The sequence below is a fragment of the Castor canadensis genome, chromosome 6 (assembly GCF_047511655.1).
Source record: "Castor canadensis chromosome 6, mCasCan1.hap1v2, whole genome shotgun sequence".
Taxonomy (NCBI): domain Eukaryota; kingdom Metazoa; phylum Chordata; class Mammalia; order Rodentia; family Castoridae; genus Castor; species Castor canadensis.
In genome coordinates, this window is record NC_133391.1 from 111,633,615 (window position 1) to 111,654,085 (window position 20,471).

A 20,471-nucleotide genomic window follows, 5' to 3' on the forward strand; every position below is an offset into this window, starting at 1 on the left:
CTGAATGGTTTGTTGAGTCACACAGCCAATACATGCCAAAGCAGGGATTTTAGTCAACTCACACTAACTCCCACCCCCCCAACCCAGCCACCTTCACTCCCCTCCTACACCCCACTGCTTCTCCCCCTGGCATTTCTATGCTCCTCTAGCACTGAGTCCCTTTCTACCAGACAGACCAGGACTGAGTTCACCTCCCACTGTGATTTTTGGAGATGTAAAAGCTTTCACCTCAGCTGCTAGGACTGACTACAGACTGGGATTGCAGAGTTACTAATTCCTGTTTTAGCCCTTAAACTATACTCATCTGCTAACTGTGGTCAGAAGGTGTTACAAAAGGTGTTAGAGAATATATATTTTAACAAAAGACTGATAGAGACTATGTGTGTGTGTGTTTATAGGTTAAAGTGTATATAAAACTTTCTTACAATGGAAAAAGGGTATCTATATGCAAAAAGCATCAGAAGCAATGTTAAAAATCAAAGAACAAACTGAAAGAAATTAACATAATTTGACAGGTAAAGAGTTTTAAACTGAATACATAAAAATATATATAATGAAAACAAAAACAAAACTAAAACTAATAGACAACTGGGCACAGCTCAGGTAGAGAGGCACTGACTGGAAGGGGCCTCTTGGGTGCTAGATGAGACCCACGTCTTCACCTTCGTAGAGTTACAGAAGTCAGTACACAATCATTAAGCTACATACTTACTTAGGCTTCGGGTCCTTTAAATGCAGTGTGCAATGTCTCAATAAAATGCAAAAAGGCATATGAAATGAAATATGAATTCAAGAGTTCTTCATTATCAGTGTATCTGACATGCACCTCAGTGGTCAGCATGAAATGAACGTTAATTGCTTCTTGGTCTGTTGGCTAAGATCAAGTGTAAAATGAACATTAGAGGACTAAAGTGAGTTAGAAACATAATAGCAGTGTGATTTTGTTTGTGAAACTGTTCTCCCAAGAAAACTTATACTTCCTGTGTCAAACAATGACGAAAACACCAAGCAGTGTCATCCCATTAAACTGCTCTGTAGGGCATCTTTTTCCATCCTGCATGCAGGTCTGGGCAGGCGCCAGTGTCTTCCCGGATCTCTTAGTTACCAGAAGACTTTCACTTCAATGGTCAGAACACACAGTCCAATGTATTGCTTAACACTTCAGTTCAGTCGAAATAAGATGTGTGACCCTGCTCTCGCTTGGCTGGTCCCAAGCCAGGGAGCCTGCACAGAAGGCCTCCTCCATTCTCTCCACCACTTCCTCCACTTATTTGCTGTGGCCCAGGTCCAGAGGAAAAAGTGGAATCTGGTAGTGCCTGGTCTTGACTCCCTCCGGATGTGGCAGAAGGACAATGCTGGCCTGCCTCTATGGAGTACTTTGATGAACTCTTTGCTGGGCACTTAAAGTCAGCTCCCGGACACAGACAATGTCTGTCCTTCTGTTAGTCACTTTCAACTCAGCCCAGATCCTAGGCTGCTAGCAAACCAATTCAGCCAGACCCTCTCAATGGGGGTCACCCCCACCCCCAGGCAGTTCTCTTGGACGCAGACTGGGATTCCCCATGGCTCACCCTGTCTCACAGTGTGAGGTGTGGTCCCAGTGCATCCATCTCTCTTCACTTTGCCTTGGAGAGTGTCTTGAACCTTTGCATAGGACAGGCTGGCCAGGTGGCTTCCTCGAAGCATCTTTCCTATGGCTTGACATGAGGGAGAAGCATCTCTTCCCCTTCTCCAAGGAGACAGGATCTGACACTGACAACTGTCTCTGGAAACCATCCTCTCCTATCTCAACTTCCTATGGTGAGTGATCACAACATCTGGCCAGATTGATTTCAAGAGCTCTTTGCTTATCCAGCTTAGGTGGCCTGGAGACTCCTTTAAAGACATATAGGCTTTTGCCATTCACTGTACCTTCTCCCAAGCCTTTGGTTCTTTGCCAGAAAATATGAGATAATCAGAAGAATCTGATGGAACAACCTGTTGCACAAGTAGTTACAGTAAGTGCAGTGGCCTTTCCTGTGACCAGAAGCTCCCTGAGATCAAAGACCACATGGCTCTTGCTCTCATTCACCTCGGTTCTCAATTCTTGTTGGAGGTGCTCAGTTCTTACGAGCAGATGAAGGAAGTGAGAAAACAAAAAAGAAGTAGCAACGTTCCCTCCATAAAAATGCTTTGGGACAGAGTTTTTATGTAAATAGGTCAATTTCGTCTGATCTCATGCTTTTTAACATTCCCTGAAGCCCATGATGTGGACTGGTGGGCAAATGTGTGATTGTTTCCTTGTCAGCCACTTGTCTTTCAGACAGTATCCAGAGTCTGGAGAAGCCATTTGTAACCTGCAGTCACAGTTACAGGCTCCTCTATCAATGCTGTGCCATGTCTGTCAAATTCCTCAGAGTGGACAGAGTATTTCTTCAGAATAGTTGATCAAAGTGCACCCAAAGTGCTATAGCTGACACATAGTAGGCCTCTGATGTCACAATAGCCCAGGTCTCAATCAATTGTTGCCAGTCTTGAAGTCCCTCACCTGTCTCCCTGTGCACAGAGGAGGACAAAGGCAATCATGGGAGCATCTGACTTCAAAGTCTGCAGCTCTGATACCTGCAGAGACCTGGGAATTGTGCAAATGACACACAAGGCCTCCCAGCGGGAGAAAGGTGTATGCTCGCCTCATGAAAACACTTCTCTCTGGAGTTTGTTTATATAGGGCCTTGCTTTCAGGTCCATTAGTGATTACAGTCTGTGTCTTAGAAACTAAAGGTTAGCAAATGACCTCCTGGAGAGAATGAATAACAGTAACATTAAAATGTAAACTCAATTTGACAGATGTTTACCAGACATCTGCCACATGCCCAGCATTGCAGAGCTAGGAAGAAGGAGACACAAAGATACAAGGGTAGTTAACAGGCTGGGCTGCAGGGAGGTGAAAGTGCATTTCTTCCTCTTTAATCACACATGTCCATCCATATTGTAGTCTAAGCTTAATTCAACATGGCCTTTAATTCTCATCCCGTCCCTGGGGGAAGTAAAGCAGAGCTCATTATTCTCATTTTCAGAAGAGGAAATGAACACCTAGAGAGGCCAAGAGGGCGCTCAGGGCTCCACAAGGGAGATGGAGGCAAAGCTGGAGTAAGAAAACAGGAACCCTCAAGTCCAGGCTGCTTCTCTTGTGGATCTAGACAAGGCACATGGGAAAAACCCAGACTGGGCTTTGCTTTCAACATGGCAACAAATGAGAGTGAAGGAATAACAAAACAAGGAAAAACTAGGCTGGAATGTATTAACAAATGAGAATTTTTAGAATCAGAAGGAAAAAGAAAGAAAGAAATATTCTAGTTTTACCAAATACTAAAGAATAAAAGGAAAGGCTGGAAGACTTCAAGAGAAGAAATGATTCTCTAACACCACCTGGTAGAGACCTCTAGATAAACTGAAACAAGGGTACTACGATGAGTTTCTGTCTTTCTCTAAGCACCACAGGATCAGCTTGTTTAGAATCTGGGAAGTCAAGGGCCACACCCACACTGGCTTGGGCAGTGTCCACAGACAGTGAGAGGAGACAATGGGCACACTGTGTGGCCTTGACCTCCATGAACTAAGAGTGGTTCATGTTTACCACGCCCTCACTCATAGCCCACCTCGACTCATCCAAACTGCCCACGTAAAGTCCCAATGACTACCCAGCCACCAGAAATGACTCAGTAAAGGAAAGGAAAGGAAGGAAGCCTGGACACTCAAGTCAGTGGAAAATGCCCTAAAGCCTGGTTGACATGCAGAATGTAGCAGAAATGTCCTGCACACGATGTCACACACTTGGACAGAAAGGATGGCTAAAAACTCCTGAGATGAGGAAGGTGACAGGATTACACATGATGAGGTCACACAGGGTCATGGAAAACAACCACAGATGAAGTCCACTCATATCCTCTGGGAAGGAACAAAAAGTCAAATGGGTTCACGGTGGGACCTCCCTTTGACCCCTTAGTGATCTAGAGAGCAGGGTCCATATTTTATCCAATGGTCATGTTAGAGGAAAAGACTGAACACCTGAGCAATTTACAACTCTGACACAATGGTGTTCACACGACTGCTGTTGTGGCAGTGTAGCCCCCTACCTGGAACTGGAAGTGCCTGCCCATGCAAGCACAGCTGGAGTCACTTAGGCCACAAACACTGCAGAACATCAAACCAGAAGACTATAAAACTCTTTATTGTCAGACAATCCCTCTCCATCTAGTGTTGCTGGCTATGTGGTTCTTTTCTAGCTACTATAAAAGTTATTTGGGAATCGTGATGGATTCCTATTTGAGGTAATTCGAAAAATAGGGCAGAGGAGAATGAGAAAAGGGAAGCAAGGCTAGAGTGTTCCTGAGAGATTTGGAAGAGAGGAGGGGGGTGAGGCCAGGTTCATCTAGGCCCTGACCCCCACTGCTGACCAGCTGCTTTGGTAAGAATTTATGGTTGACCAAGCTTAGGTCCAGGAAGAGAAACTGCTCAGCTTTGTCTAGTAAGGCTACTTTGCATCCCAGAAACCATTGTGGGCCCCAGAGATTAGATGACAAGACCCTGAGCCAAAAAAATAGAGGAATGAATAACAGTCAGAAAAGGGGAAAACCTATCGAGGTTTACCTGCAATGAGGCCACATGGGTTTATTAGCAGTTTATCAAGATACTATATATTTTCAATGAGCTGAGGATGGTTCTTGGAATTTTAGACATACAGGGCCTATTTTTATTTATATATAATGTATAAGATGGAATTTTTACATCTTTTATTTAGAATTCTATCTTTATTGCTTTTATTTTAAAGACTTTTTGTCAGCTTACTGTTGGTGAAGCCCAAATTCCACTTTTATCAATAAGTTCTGTTTCCACGGGGATTTCAGAAGTGTGGTTCACGTGGTGACCCTACCAGATGGGCTGTCACTACCAAGGATCATGCAGCAGACCATGACAACCTCTGAGAATATAATAAACACAGACCCAGAAACTCTGTACCCTTTCCTCTTATGGTGTCATTCTCATTAGCTAACTCATATTTTATATGTGCTATACATTCTGTACATTCTGGTCTGAGCCAAGAAGGACCCCATTCTCTCTCTCTCTCTCTCTTTCCTTGTAGGGTGTCAGCCAGACTTTCATTCATGAGTACCTGACAGTGGGTAAGGAAAGCACTATGTATGCCCCCAGCCAAAAAGGTAAAGAGGCATGACCTTAGTTTACAAAATGGCATAAATTCTACAAACTTGCACTGAAAATGCATAAATAGATAACAAGTGGGTGTCTTGTCAGTGTGACACAATTTAAAAACAGAGTACTAGGAACCCAAACATTATAGGACATGAGGCAAAATATCTCCTGAATCAGGCCAAGAAAACGCTTCTTGACCAGATACCAGGTGTGTTGTTTACCTCTAGAGGCACCTATGGTTACAGGGGTGCCACCACAGCTGGGGACCTCTACAGCACAACTTTACTTACAGAGAAGGCCCTGAAAAGGTGTCCCCAAGGTGGCACAGTACAATGGCCCTGCCATGGCTGCCACATGGTAGATGGTATTTTCCAGCAGATGAGGGAAGGGCAGCCCTGGTTCACCCTGTCAGTCATGTCATTTATGGATGTGAGACAGCAGAGGTTGATATTTGTGACTGCTCTGACCCACGTCTATCCTATTTCTTCCTTTCCTCGCTTCCAATCCCAACGTTTCAAACTCTAATGGCAAAGAATTGGGACATGTCTTACATGTGTAATGACTTTAAAAGTTCATTTAAATGTAAAGCCTTTGAAAATAATTACCGAAGCTCCCGAATTACCTGTGCGTGCTTTGAGACCCAGTGACGGAGGACATTCAGGACTCGATTGGTAGCTGTTCTTCGGATGATAAACTCTTTGTCACATGTTCTCTCTGTGTTGTTAAATCCTTAGTAGGAAAAGGAACAAGTTGTAGTTAAAGCCAATCCCCAAGGACCTGGAAAAGGTCACTTATTTTAGGACATTGTTAATGAAACTCATAAATGATCTGTCTTGGCAGAGAGGTGCAAGTGGCTTCAGACTTGTGAATTCTGCTTACTTATTATACTGTCATTGTGAGGCCACCACCTGCTTACAGGTGCAATTACGTGACTAATGTGCACATATTTATTAAAGGCCACTGATGAAAGCTAGTGTGGCACTAATGAGATTTCCATTTATGCCTGTCATGTTCTACAACACAAAGCTAAGGAGGATTAACAAAGTGTTTGAGCCAGCATTAATTTATACTTTTGCCCCAAAGCGATTATATAACACTGAATATTTAGAGGTAGATGAGCTATATCATGACTTGTAGATGATACAATTACTAAAAGAATTACTAACTGTTTTTGCCATAAAATATTATAAGTATGTAAGGTGATATATTTGTTGACTGCTTCAACTTAGTCATTCCACAATGTAAACATAAGGCAAAACATCACACTGTACTCCATAAATATGTTAACAGATGCAATTAGCACTTATCAATTAAAAATAAAATATTTGAAAAAAACAAGACTGGTTGGGTTCAAATCACTGTTTTCCCACCCTAGAAAATTACATCATTTCTCTGGTGACCTCACATTTGACCATAAATGTACCTACATCACAAGAGTTGTTGTGGAATTATGTTTGCTAGTACTGGTTGAGTTTTTAGAGTGGTACCTGGAACAGAATGAGAGCTCAATAAATGTTAACTATTATTCAATTCAATATTGGTCTAGCATTTATTTTTTTCTGGTGCTGGGAATAGAAACCCAGGGCCTCTAATATGCCAGCCAAATGCTCTACCACCAAGCTACACCCTCAGCCCTGGTCCAGTGTCTTTGATTCCATTCTGTGCCAGCTTATGTCTCTATGTTGGGCACCTTTTCACAATCAAGAAACCATTTCAATCCTTTCCCATGGATTCTGTTTTAAAAGATTCTGCCATGTAATCATAATTAAATTATTTATTTACTTTAAAAATTAATACTTCTTGGGCAGGGGATATAATTCAGCAGTAGAGCTAAGGAAATTATGTGTGGGGCCCTATGTTCAATCTCCAAGATGACAGCATAGTAATAATAATAATAATACTTCTTGGAAGAGTTGTCTACTCATTGATCCCATTTCTTCATCTACCACTCTCTCATATCCTACTCCAAGCTTCTCACACCCTCTCACCACCAAGACAGCCTTGTTAAGGTCATCAATAACCTCCATGTTCCTATAACCAAGGGATAGTCTATAATCTCTCCCTTGGGAATCTCATCTCTATCTACCACTTAAATAATCACATATAAGTAAATTACTCACATATCTATAGTCCCAGAGCTCTTCTCTGAGTTCCAGACCCATATATCCAATCTCTCTTAATATTTTCCTCTTAGATAGTCAAAACACACCTCCAGCTAAATATATTCAAAAGGAAGATCTATGGCCTTTCTACCAAACTGTGTTCTCACCTCGAGTTCTCTCTCCCAGTAAAGAATCATCATCCTTCAGGTATGCAAACCTGGACTGGAAACTTTGGAATTATTCTTGTCCTACCTCTCTGCTGTTTCCTAACAATTTACCTGTTAACAAATTCTCAAATCTGTTCATGTCTTCCTATCTGCAAAGCCAAAATCAGAGTTAAGCTACCAGCAACCCTCATATGGTCCACTCAACTAGTCTTCAATACCACTCCAGCTTCTGCAGATCTCAAATGACTAGGGCCAGAAAGATCTTTTCAAAGGGCAAATAGGATGGATCATTCTAATGTTTAAGGTTTTTCAATGGTTTTTATAATAAATACAAAACTCCTTAATACAGACTACAAGACTGTTATGGCTTTAATACAAAATATTCCCCCAGACTCATGGTGGCAATATGTTGGAAGGTTCTGGAAATTTTAGGGAGTGGGGCCCAATTGGAAGAAATAGGTCACTGGGGTGTATCTTTGAAGGTTATACCGGCTCCCCAGTCTCTTCCTTGCTGTCTGGTTCTCATTGGTCATGAGGTGAAGCCTCCTCCTCCACACGCTCCTGCCACCACAATGATTTGCCTCACCATGGTCCCAGAACCAATGGAATCAAAGAACTATGGACCGAAACCCCTGAGACTGTGAGCCAACATATATCCTTCCTCCCTCAGGTTATTGCTGTCAGTATTTTGTCACAGTGACAAGAAAAATAGCTAGTACAAAAGTCCTTCATGATTTGGTCCTAGCTTCTCTCAGCCTTTTCTTCTAGTTCTCTTCTTCTATCATATTCTTATGTTTTTCTCTTCCATCTGTCCACCCTTCCTTTAGTCTTTCATGACCCTCAGGACTTCACACATACTGTATTACACCTGGAACTATTATTTTGCCCCTTTTTTAGTCAGTGAAAGCCACTTATTCTTGCTTTTTCTTTTGCTTCCCAGATGGGTATTTTCTGGCCTTAACTGGACAGATTTCTCATCGCACATCTCATAACATACTACACATTTGCTTTATGGCACATATTGGGCTTGAAATTTTACTCTTACATATGTGATCATCAATATTTTCATCTTCCATGAAGACAGGGATCTACTATATTTTACTGAGTCTGAGAACCTATATGGGATATGGCATAGAGCAGAGGTCATTCATGGTATAGAAGACAGATGAATGGATAGATAGACAGATAGATATTTAAATGAATGAATGAAAGCCTGGAGAGTAGAAACTTGATGTGCACACAGGATGATTATGCAGATGACTGAAAGAATAGTCCTTAGAGTTTCTGAGTGAGTTAGATAAGAAAACCTATAAACTCCTACAGGGCAGAGTTCCCCTCTCCTCCCTCTTCTTTAAATGTAGACAGGCATCTTCCACCCACCATCAGACATTTAAATTCTGTCAGAAGATGGTGATGATATGCTCTTGGCAGACTCAATATATTGAAAAAATCTTTACTGAAAATTTAGAAATTCTGCATAAAATGTAACAAATATTGTTCTAAATGGATAGCTGAGTTCACAAGAAAGTAAGGACTTCTCCAAGGTCAAACACACAGAGCAATCTGAAAACCAGAACCAAGCCAAGCCTCAGAATGGATGCTGGCTGCCCAGTGAGGGGTTGAGGGAGTTAGCAATTTACTAGTCATGGTCACATAATCCAGGGGAAGGAGTTCCAGAACTTTCATGAAGAGTGGGTGGCAGGATGGGACCTGAGACTCCCATGTAAAGCTGACCTCTCAAAGGACCACTCTCTGTGAAAGACAGTACTAGGGGAAAATCTTATTTGCAAAGGAAAAACTTGTCTGGAGATGAGCATGGTGGTTCCATACCTATAATCCCAGATACTTGGGAGGCAGAGATAGGAGGACTGTGGTTTGAGGCTTGCTCTTAGACTTTTTGAGATCCTATCTCAAAAAAAAAAAATTTGGGTGCAGTGATACTTAACTACAGTTGCAGCTACTCTGAAAGTGGAGGCAAAGAGGATTGTGGTTCAAGGCTGACTTGGGCAAAAGTGTGAGACTGTCTGAAAACTGAACTAAAACAAAACAGGCTGGAGGCATAAGTAAAATGGGAGAGGGCCTAAAAAGTTTAAGGCCCTGAATTCAAACCTCAGTATGAAAGAGGAAGAAGACAGAGAGAGAGGAGAGAGAGACGAAGAGAGGGAAGAGAAGGAAGGAAGGAAGGAAGGAAAGGAAGAAAAAAAAAGGCAAGAAACTTGTCTGGAGTTGGGCTGCAGCTCACTGGTAGAGTGCTCACCTAGTGTGTGCATTGCTTGCCTCAACCTGGATCTCAATGAGGGCTGAAGACAAAAACCCTCCTAAAAACTGATAAACTCAGGCCCGCCTCCTGTAGGACTGAAGCTGAGATTGAGTCACTGCTGTGTGCTCTGCCCCTCCACAGGAGAGGTTAAAATAAAGGTGGCCTAGCTAGTGACAGCTCTGGGGACACGACTTTAGTACTCAAAATACTGCTCTGGAGGAACACACACTGAGCCAACTGAGCCCCCTAAAAAAACCTCACAATCCAAAAATCAGAAAACATACAAACCAGCCACCATGAGCAGAGGTCAGCAGCCACAGGGACCAGGAACCACCCTCCCCAGGTCATGCCTTCAACCCACCAGGTACTTCAAAGGCTAGAGCTAGTACAGAGCCTCAGCTTAAACATCCTAACGTCAGGCCATTTACAAAGACCAAAAACATACAAGAGGGAATTGAAGACACAAAAGAATAAAAAGCACTTTAAGAGATTTTTCAAGAACCACATAAAACTTCTTAATTGCTATCAGCAGTGAGTAAGAGAATGGAAATAAGATTATTCTTTCAATATTCTTGCAGATAAGTAAAGACAGACTAGACACAGATACATGAAGAAAGACTAAACAGGTTTGAAAAAGGCATCTGAGAAAATTATCCCCAAATAAAGTATAGAGAGCTAGAGATGGAAATCAGAAAAGAGGAGGAAAAGATATTTCCCCCTGTATATTAAAAAATAAAGAGGAAAGAATTAGAATTCCCAGCTTGCATCTAGCAAGATTGTCAGAAGACTTTTTAAAGGAAGAAAAACAAAGAAGCAATGTAGGAAAAGACTTTTCAAGACTTGATGAAAGACATGGCTCTTCAAGTCCAAAAATATCTATGAATCCCAAGCAAGAAAATCAAATGAAAACCACACCAAGACCAAGTAAAATGGTGGTACTGCAAGCAAAGACAGCTCAAAGCAAACAGTGGGCACGTGTAATTATCTCTAATGGAGAAGCAAATGAGGGGACGGAAAATGGAGAAAGCACTGCGTGAGAAGGATTAATCTGCGTAGAGCAGAGGCCTTGACTGGAGTGAGAACAAGTAAGGAGAAGACAGGACTTTGCTGAAGGATGAAAGTTAGAAGTTAGTGAAACACTGAAGAAAGTGGATGGGGAAGAGCTCTCCCCCATCCCATATATATAAATCTAAAGGTAGCCAATTAGCTAATGAGTGGGATCGAATGGATAAGACGGGAGAAACAGAAAGATGGAAACCAGTGTGAAGTGTTAAGTGGAAGAGAAAGATGCATTTGAATGCATTTCAGAAAAGCATCTGCCCCCACTGGTCCTTCTGTGCCCGTGTCGCGGGAATGGAGAGGGGAGTTTACTTTGAAAGATGTGAAGCAAATGGAAGGGCTCTCTATTGCTTTCCAAATGATTCGCTATCACAGGCTGAAAGATTCTTGATCAGATTTCCAATACTTTCATAAATTCAAATTCCAGCCCCTTTACTATTTAGGTTAGAATTTGATCACACTGCTTGGATGATCCTCATAGCTGCTTCTAATAGCTGTTTAAAAAAATAAATGTTTTCTGTTTATATCATGGCTTGGCACATTCACAGATATCCCTTTGCTGTCCAGAACTCATTACTTCTGTCACTCACAGGGCTCAAAATTCTCTTGGAAACTAAGCAAGCATTTAAATGACCATTACAATGTCCCACCTCCATCAGCATGACTGGAGCAATCCACAAATTGTTGTAAAGATGGCCAGAGTAGGGCCAAGTGTTGTGGCTCACACCTGCAATCCCAGTTACTCAGGCTATGAAGATCAGGAGTTATCATGGTCCAAGGCCCTCATCTCAACAAATAAACTGGACATGGTGGCACATCACAGTAGTCTCAGCTACATAGGAAGCACAGGTGGTCTAGGCCAGCCTGGGCAGAAACACTAGACTTTACCTAAAAAACAGCTAAAGCAAAAGGGCTGGGGGAATGGGTCAAGTGGTTTAGTGCCTGCCTAGCAATCATGAAGGCTTGAGTTCAAGTCACAGTACCATAAAAAAAAAGTCAAGAGTATTATTTCCTTCTAAGATTAAAAACCTCCATGTGTTGGTCAAACAATAAAAATGGTCTTTCAGGAAGGAAATGAAAAGCTTGAGATCCACCATGTCTACTGTTCTCACACATCCTTTTAATTAGCAGATTTTCAAAAGGTTGTTATTTTTGGTTTTTTGTTGGTAATGGGGTTTGAACTCAGGCTCTCACATTTGCTAGGCAAGTGCTATACCACTTGAGCCAAATCTCCCACCCTTTTGTGTTTTTTATGTTTTTGATGTTTTTCAGAAAGGGTCTTGTGTTTTTGTCCAGGGCTGGCCTCAGACTGTGATCCTCCTACTTATGCCTCCCAGGTAGCTGGGATTATAGCTGTGTGCCTCCATACCCAGCTTTTTTGTCTAGATGAGTTTCCCTAACTTTTTCCCCAGACTGGCCTGGAACAGTGATCCTCCCAAGTATCACCTCCTAAGTGGGATTACAGACATGAGCTACCATGCCCAACCACTCTCAACTCAAAAACACTGACAATTTAGAAGTGCCCTAAACCTGATACATGAGCCATCTGTGTGAGGGGTATAACTGCAAAGTCCTGACAGATCAAGTTTATAAAAGTGTCTGCAGTTTATTCAAACTGGTCTGAGTGTCTTCACTATGACATAGACATCAGGTGCATGCCAGCATCCTGCTGGCCAGAAATGCCTGTCTCCTCATTTTTCACAGCCTTTAGAGCTATGTGATCAGAGCAATGGATTTCCACACTTGCCAGACTTCTTTCTCACACACCACCATCTAGCTTGAGTGGTGCTTGGACAAGGCTTATTTCTAAATTTAATTATGAATTTCAACTTGTGAGTTTAAATATCAACTACACTGTTTATTGGTGGCAATATCTATATTGAAGCCATTTTGATCTAGAATTGTAGATCCATGTCACCCTCGTCAAGGAGTCCTTTTGCTATATTTTTGGGAAAGCAGATAGCAAATCTTTGTGGGGCTTTAAACGTCTCTCACTTGTTGAATTCTATAAGTCTACGGGAAAATCTGTTCTAGTAATATCACACATCTCTTTCCAAAATATGCACAATCTTTTCCAGTTTGGGGCACTGCTCAAACTGAACAAATTTGGGCAAAACTGAGCCGCCTGGAAAAATGACAAGAACCAAGTCACCATCCATGTGAGTTTAAGATTGAGATTGAACTTTGTGGCCATTTCCACAGACACTTTGTGGACTGTCCTGTCCCCTGTAGTCATCTCTTCTTAATTAGACCATATACTCTTTGGTGACAACATCTTTGCTAAAATTGCATTGTTCCCAATGGAAACTAAAGAGGTGTTTCCTGCAGATTCCCTATATCTGACTAAAAGCCATTCTTTCACTGTATTTCCAAGGTGAGTATTTATTTGAAACCTGTCATAAGCAGAAACTATAGCAATTAGTGGAAGAGAGGCAAGGGGGTTGACAAATAGAGAAAAGGAGGGAAATTTACATTTTATTTTTTGAATAACATAATACTCAGCCAGCTTCAGAGCCTACTTTGTAAGAGGCAAGTAGAAATAAAGGTGAGATGGAAATGAGATTTCACACAGGTGGGTTATGGGCTAGTCCAATGAGAGCCAACCTGGGGCTATCTAAGGAAAAACTTGTAAAAGTAACATAGGCCACCAAGAATTGGTCCACAGAGGTGTTATTAGGATCAACAAAGCATCTTTAAGCTATCTTTTTGACTTGGTGAGAAGAGTTAGCCAGAATGCAGAAGAGGCTAAAGGAAGAGGAATAATATTAACATCAATGGTCCATGGTAGCAGGCTGCCTGGGAAGAAGGAAATGTGAACTATTGGTTACTTTGATTGTAGTCATAGGAACTGTTTCTTGTGTGTTCATCCCCAGTGAATGAGTGCACTGCCATCACTTTAATGGCTCCACAATGAGGGAATTAAGAATGATGTCACTTCAATGAGTCATCATTTTCCACTTTATACAAATGGGACACAATGTCTGATAGCGCCAATGTTATCTACATGTTTGTTTCACACAGTAGATGACCTTCTAAAAATAATGTCAAGACAAAATTATATAATTGGTTTGCACACGACACTTCTGTGTACTTATATGACGACTGTAGTTTTACTCTTTGGTCGCTGCCCTGGAAAGATTGTTAATATTTATCACTTTTCTGTGCCAGGCACTGTGCCAGGAGCTTCACAGTGGCCTATCTTTTAACCCTGACAACTAAGGACAAAACAATTGTCATTCGTCACATGATGAGTGCCAAGTATAGCATCTTAAGTACTGTGGCTTCTTTGACAATAACAGCAACTGCTTAGGGGAAATGCTATTATGGCCACTTTTGGACAAAGAAACCTGGCAAAGGTCACAGAAGCAATAAGTGTCAGAAACAGCTTTTGAGCCAGATTTGTCCATTTCCAAACCCAGAGCACCATTTATCAAACCTTGCTACCTGGAGCCACAGTTTCAACCTTAAGCTTCTCTTACAAATGGGTAAATCAACACTTAAAGCTACAAGAGAAGATGCTATTTTGATATTTTGAGAAAGCAAAGGTTTTCCTTTTAATTCTTTCTTCTAAATGCTGAAGTGCGAGAGCATGGTGCCACTAGAAGCATCTGTTTCATATGGTAGTGGATTTTAACCCCAAATCTCTACTTATCTAAGTGGAACTTAAGTTTCTTCAAAATGGGCTCTTTTCAAAGTTCAATACATTTCTTACATGACCGTTATATAGACTACTATCTTTTAAACTTCTACTCATGACCTGTTCAAGGGACTGAAATCAATTTAATGACCATCAATAAAAAAAATGAAATAGATGAAGACTATCTGAGTGAACTGTCCATAGAAACTTCCTCTTTCTTCTCTCTCTCTCTCTCTCTCTCTCTGTATCTCCTGGGTCATAACAGAAAATATGAACTTCTTAGAGTGGGTTGCAATAAAAACATTTGACAGTAGCTGTTATAGGCAGTCTGATGATTAGCACTATGTTTAAACAATCTGCATTAATTTCCCAGAAACCCTGGGTAATTATATACCTTGCTCTGAGACATGTTGAGGAAGGAGGACCTTCCTCACTTTCTATGGCTCCTCCTTTGCTCTGTCACTAAACTGATTCCTCATCCTCCTCCTGTCCTCCTCTGTCTCATTCTGGAATCCATCATCTCTTCCTGAGTTGACACCATTCAGTTCTGACTCCCTTCGAGGCATAACCATCTCTTGTGGGCTTTCCATGAACTCCCACAAGTTCCAAAATTTCCCCCAATCCCTCATTTCAGTTTCAAGCTTCCTATGGGGCATTTCCCTATTAATGACACATTCTCCTCTCATAAGAAGCACACCCCAAACTCACGCTAGAACTTTACCCCTCCTGCGACTCCTCACACTCTCACTGACTGGCTAGGATAGCCATGGCGTCAGCTTCTCAGGTCAGAATCTTGACTCTTTTCTGTCTCTCCTTGGTTTTTCCCATTCAGCCAACAAGCTCTGTTACATTTTGTAGCATTTGTTAGATTTCTCCCTTCTCCTGCTACCATCCTAAGTCTGTGTGCTATACAGGCAGGTTGCAATTATTGTCATCTAGAAAGTCTTCTCCATTGTCTCTATCTTTCTAGTCTTCCACCACCCACAATTCTATTATGCCATCATATCTGCAGAGCACCTGCTGTGTTCCATGTACTGTGGAGTTCTGGGTGAAGGAGTGATGTGCTCCCTGCTATCCAGAGGGGAAGATGACAGCCTTCAAACTAGTAAAACATCAAAAATGTAAAATGCAAAACCCCAGGAGTGAGCAAGGTGCCTGCCTCTTTCAGAATAATCTTCCTAATGTGAACTGAAGTTCCTTCAAAGATGCTACATTTGAGCTTCCAAATTGTTTGAACTTCATTAATTATAGAGTTGTGACCTTGTAGAGAGATGAGGTATAATAAATTATACCCAACAGTTGTGTTGGGCTGTTTAGGCCCTTTCCATAGCAAATTATCATTAGTCCATGTGTCTAGCTCAGCATTTTGTGGGAATTTCTGATGGACTCTTGCAAGGTATGTTAGGCAACCTGAACCTCCATTCTCTCTTTTAATCTTGAGGCTAGGAAGGAGTTGTCCCCTGAATATTGTGGAGGATTTTCCCACCTTTTTGTAGTTTGCCTCCTGATGACCCCACCTAGTTTCTTATGGTACTCCAAAAGGTTCCTTACAGAGCTCATGTTGCTAACTTGAGTTTGTGTTCCTAGGGTATAGTCTTTCGTGTTGGCTCAGAATAAGTCCCTTTCTTGTTTCAGAATTGTTATTTTTCTTTTCTTTTTTTATGACAACACCAAAGACCACTTTATCTTGCTACTCCTCCAGCACAAGTACTTCAATGTCTCTTTATTGCCCATAGAAAAAGCAATGGAATAAGTCTAGAATATTTTTCTAAACATTAAGAGATGAAGTTACTTGTTCAAATTCACAGAGCTCATAAATTGAAACAAAAAAAAATAGGTCAATGCAGACAAGCAGGAGATTTGTGTCTATGATGCTGAACATTGTAGTGTTAACTACGTCTTTGAATTGACATATTCTTCTTGAGCGATGATAGTCTGTAGCAGGTAGGTTATGTGGTATAGTGACCTCTTGTACATTCAACTGCTTCCATTTTAATGGAATATCTGTTAGCTATCTTTGGTTCACGTGGGACAAAAACCTCAACTCAATCTGGTTTCCAGTTAAATAGATGGAGACAGGTCTAGAGTCAGATCCTACTTGAGTTAACACAAGCACATAGTGACATTTCTGGCCACTTCTTTTAGTGCTCCAATTCTACTCTCATTTCCAGACAGGAAACTTGAGAAAGGCTGTGCTAGTCTTATGAGCTCACTTCACAACATCCAGAGGATAACAGTGCATTGTTTCTGGTAAATGCCAATGAAGAGAAGAAGTTTCTATCTCAGAAGCTTCCAAAAAAATCATTGCATTTGGCTGACAAACTGCACCATCCACCCTCTGTGAACTCATGGCTGTAGTGGTAGGGTTGGGGAGGTAAGCTGTTGCTCAAAGCACATGGTAGGGAAAAGGAAGGGGCAACCTCTAGAGGGGCTACTCATAATATATATTTGAAGCAATGAGCAAATATGGCAGAATGGTTTTGTTGTTTGACTGTTTTTAACCTTTGCATACATGTGCTATCTTTCATTTTTTAAGTTTTTCTCTAAGTGCAATTAACTGCAGCAATAAACACCACCACAATATTGTAGAGTGAGGAAAAGCACCTTACATCTATCATTATTTGTGATTAAAAATACATGAACAATGGTAAAATCAATACAATTGCCTTCATCTTTCAAAAAACAGTAAGACTATCAACTGAATTGTTCTTATAGATTTTTTTAAAAAAATCATGCCTTAAGAGCCATACAGGAATGATTATACATCACTTTTAATATAAAACTGATGAAGAACCTTGTGTATTACTTTATTTAATACTCAGAATTCTAGTAAACAAATTCTTTATTTTTATAGATGAGGAAGCTGAGGCTCAGAGAAGCCCAATAGCCACCTATCGTCATAGATGGTAAAATCAGAGCCAGGATTTACACCGAGGCTAACGATTCTATGATGCAGGTTCTTCCTGCAGAAACACATGGCCTGCAAGTCTGTTCACAAGGAGCAGCAAGTCACTCCTGTTGATTGTTGTGCAATTTTCAGGCCTCCCCTTATTGCTGTCATGCTGGTATAGAAATGCCACAAGAAGATACGACCAGCCTTAAGGGTGTGGTGACTTCTGCCAAAGCTGAAAGGGGGTATTTGAGGAAATGGTGACAAGTGAAGCCAGTTTAATGACTTCAAGAAAATTGGCTGGGCAGCAGAGGGATAGGCCAGAAACTGAAAGGTAACACAGGTTTGTGAGAGACAGTAGTGTGAACCATCTGGAAAACTAAAGGACAGCAATCATTTTAAAAATTCAAGAAATTTTGGTAGGAGTTTCTTGATAATAAAATCAATACTACTGAGCAAGGCCTTTGAAAACACAGCTAGTACTCTAGAAATGGTTAATATTCAGAGCACACAAAAAAGAACAAACTCTAAATTTCTTGACCTTTTATTTTCTGTTCCACTTCATAAGCAACTGCCTTAAAAAAGGAAAGGAGGAAGATTTTTCTGTACATTAATTTGAATTTCCTGATGGGCATCAGATGTCTGTTGCAGAATAATAGGTTTTAGTGCCTAAAAACAGTAGGTTTTTGTCATTAGAAAATGAAACCTGCTCTTGAGATGGGTATGTAGGAGAAAATCAGGAGCCACAAAGCACAAAGCTGTTCCTCTTTGGTCAGACACGAAGTATTTATTGAGCATTATTATGTAAGTCTCCTTGCAGGTGTTGGGGTACAGCAGTGATCAAGGAAAACTAATGAGCTGTTCATTCATAGGAACCTACAGTTTAAAAAGGGGGAGAGAGAAACAAATTATGCCAATGATATTATCTAAGACAAATAAGGTAAGTTGAGATATTGAGATATTCAAAAGAAGAGCTATTGAAAGGAGCTATTAAAATTAAGATCCTGACACAAAGAAGGGTAAGCATGTTGATGAGAGAGACAGAAAGAGAGAATAATCACATCAGCTAGACAGCTAGATGGGTTGGGGAAGGTCTTTCTGAGGAGGGGACACATGAGGTGGTGGGAAGCAGTCAAAAGGAAAGGAGTGCAAAGGCTGCGATAGCTCAGTGCAACCGGGGGACAGAAAGCTTTCCTGTATGGCGGGAGCCCTGTGAATGTGGGGGCAGAAGAAGGACATGAAGTCGAAGGTGATAAAATCTACAAGCATCTTGTAAGGCAAGTTAAAAAGTCAGCTCTTATTTACTGGTGTTGGAAAGTCACCAGAGGGCTTTCAGGAGGAGTCACATAATCTCATCTGCACTTTGAAAAGGTTAGTCTGCCATGGGTAGTGCGGCCTAGAGAAGGAAAAAGCGGATTGAGGAGTGACCAGGAGTGAGATAGTAATTCATGTGATCCAAGTGATGAGCGTTTGGACAAAGGTTGTGACAGGAGATGGTAAGAACTGTGGGAGAAAGAGGGGCTTAGACTTACTGACTGATCAGATGTGGAAATCTATACTGAATTGAATAGTGTCCATCCAAATTCATATCCACTCAGAACCTGTGAATGTTACTTTGTTTGGAAATAGGGTCTTTGCAGATGAGATCAAGTTAAGATGTTAAAATAAATTAGTGTGTCTTAAATCCAATCACTGGTGTCATTATATAAAAAAGTAAATTTGACACAGACAAAATCAGAGGAAAGAAGACCATGTGACAGTGGAGGCATAGACTACAGTTAGGAGGCCAACAGCCAAGGAACATCAAAACTTGCAAGGGACAACCAGAAGCTAGAAAGAGGCCAGGCAGGATTCTTTCCTAGAACCATCAGAAAGCATAGCCCTGCTGACACCTTGACTTTGAACTTCAAGTCTCCAGAATAGTGAGGGATCCATTATTGTTCCTTTAAGACATCTAAATTGAGGCAATTTGTTATAGCACCTGTAGGGAACTAATAAATACAAGGTTTAAGGGAAAGAAAGGAGTCAAGAATGGTTTTGCTGCTGGGGGCAGAGTAGCTGGGCAGATGATGGTGCTATTTTCTGAACTGGGGCAAGGGTAGATTGTAGGTGGAAGACTGTGTTTGGTTTGAGACATCTTCTAGTTGTGTAAGTGGCAGTATCAGTGTAGCTATTTAACATAACACCCTGAGGCTCAAGTAGAAAGATTCAGACCAGAAATATAAATTTGAGAGTATTAAGCATTTAAATTGTTCTTTAAAACTCTAAGAATGGATGAGCTTGCTTAGGTACAGAGTATAGATAGGGGAAAAGGCCAAACAGAGTTCTGTGCCCCATAGTCAGGACAGATTAGGTCAGGTCAAAGAGGAGCCATCAAAGGAGACCAAAAAGGGAAGGAGGGCAGGGATAAAGGAAAACTAGGCACATGAGGTCATGTGGCAGTCAAGAGGAAGAGTTTCCCAAGAAGAAGTGACCAGCTGTGTTGAATGCTGCTGAGAGGCTGAGTGAGATAAGGGCTTTGGCAAGATGTTGGTCACTGGTGATCTGGATCAGAGTCACATCAAGAGTAGAGAAGTGAATGTTTGAGGGAATGGGCTAAAGAAAGAAAAGAGGTGATGGGAGTGGATTCATTGCTTTGGACAATTCTTTCAAGACATCTTGCTTTGAATAAGCTGAGAAGTTGAGCAGGACCTGATACGTGGTTACATTAAGATATGGTGGTGTGCTGATAGAGATGGTTGAGCAAAGGAAGAGAGAAAAGGTAACTGCAGGAGAACAGATCTTGAGGAGGTGGAAAGGGCTGGGGTGGGGTTAATTCAGGATAATTCTTCTAGATCCTTGGGGCTGTGGAGAAGGGTCATCCTTTCCCATTGGTCTCTGTTTCCACTAAGAAACATGAGACAAGATTACTGGCCAAGTTTGGGGAGGGATGTGGAGATATGAGAAGAGGAGACAATGGGAAGACTGTAAAGTTAGTCCTGGAAGTGCAACTCTGGAAGACTGTCCAGAGGATGGCTTCATTCTGTCTGAATATCAAATCCATTTGATGCTGTCAGTGTTCAGTTATGGCCTTAAGTGTCCTATACATGTGTCTTTGGTCCTCCCATCAGAACTTTCCAGGCAAAGCTTCTGCTTCCCTTCCAGTGCCTTGGAGACAGCCCCAGAG

General features: G+C 41.4%; 1 protein-coding gene across 3 annotated transcripts in view; it reads right to left on the minus strand.

The window, feature by feature from the left end:
- Rasgrf2 (Ras protein specific guanine nucleotide releasing factor 2) overlaps positions 1–20,471 on the minus strand; it is a 254,789-nt gene that overhangs the window by 37,910 nt on the left and 196,408 nt on the right. For all 3 annotated transcript variants that reach the window (XM_074077198.1, XM_074077197.1, XM_074077199.1), the window contains exon 18: positions 5,813–5,919. In XM_074077198.1, the coding sequence (XP_073933299.1) occupies positions 5,813–5,919 (107 nt within the window). The remainder of the gene's footprint in view (positions 1–5,812; positions 5,920–20,471) is intronic.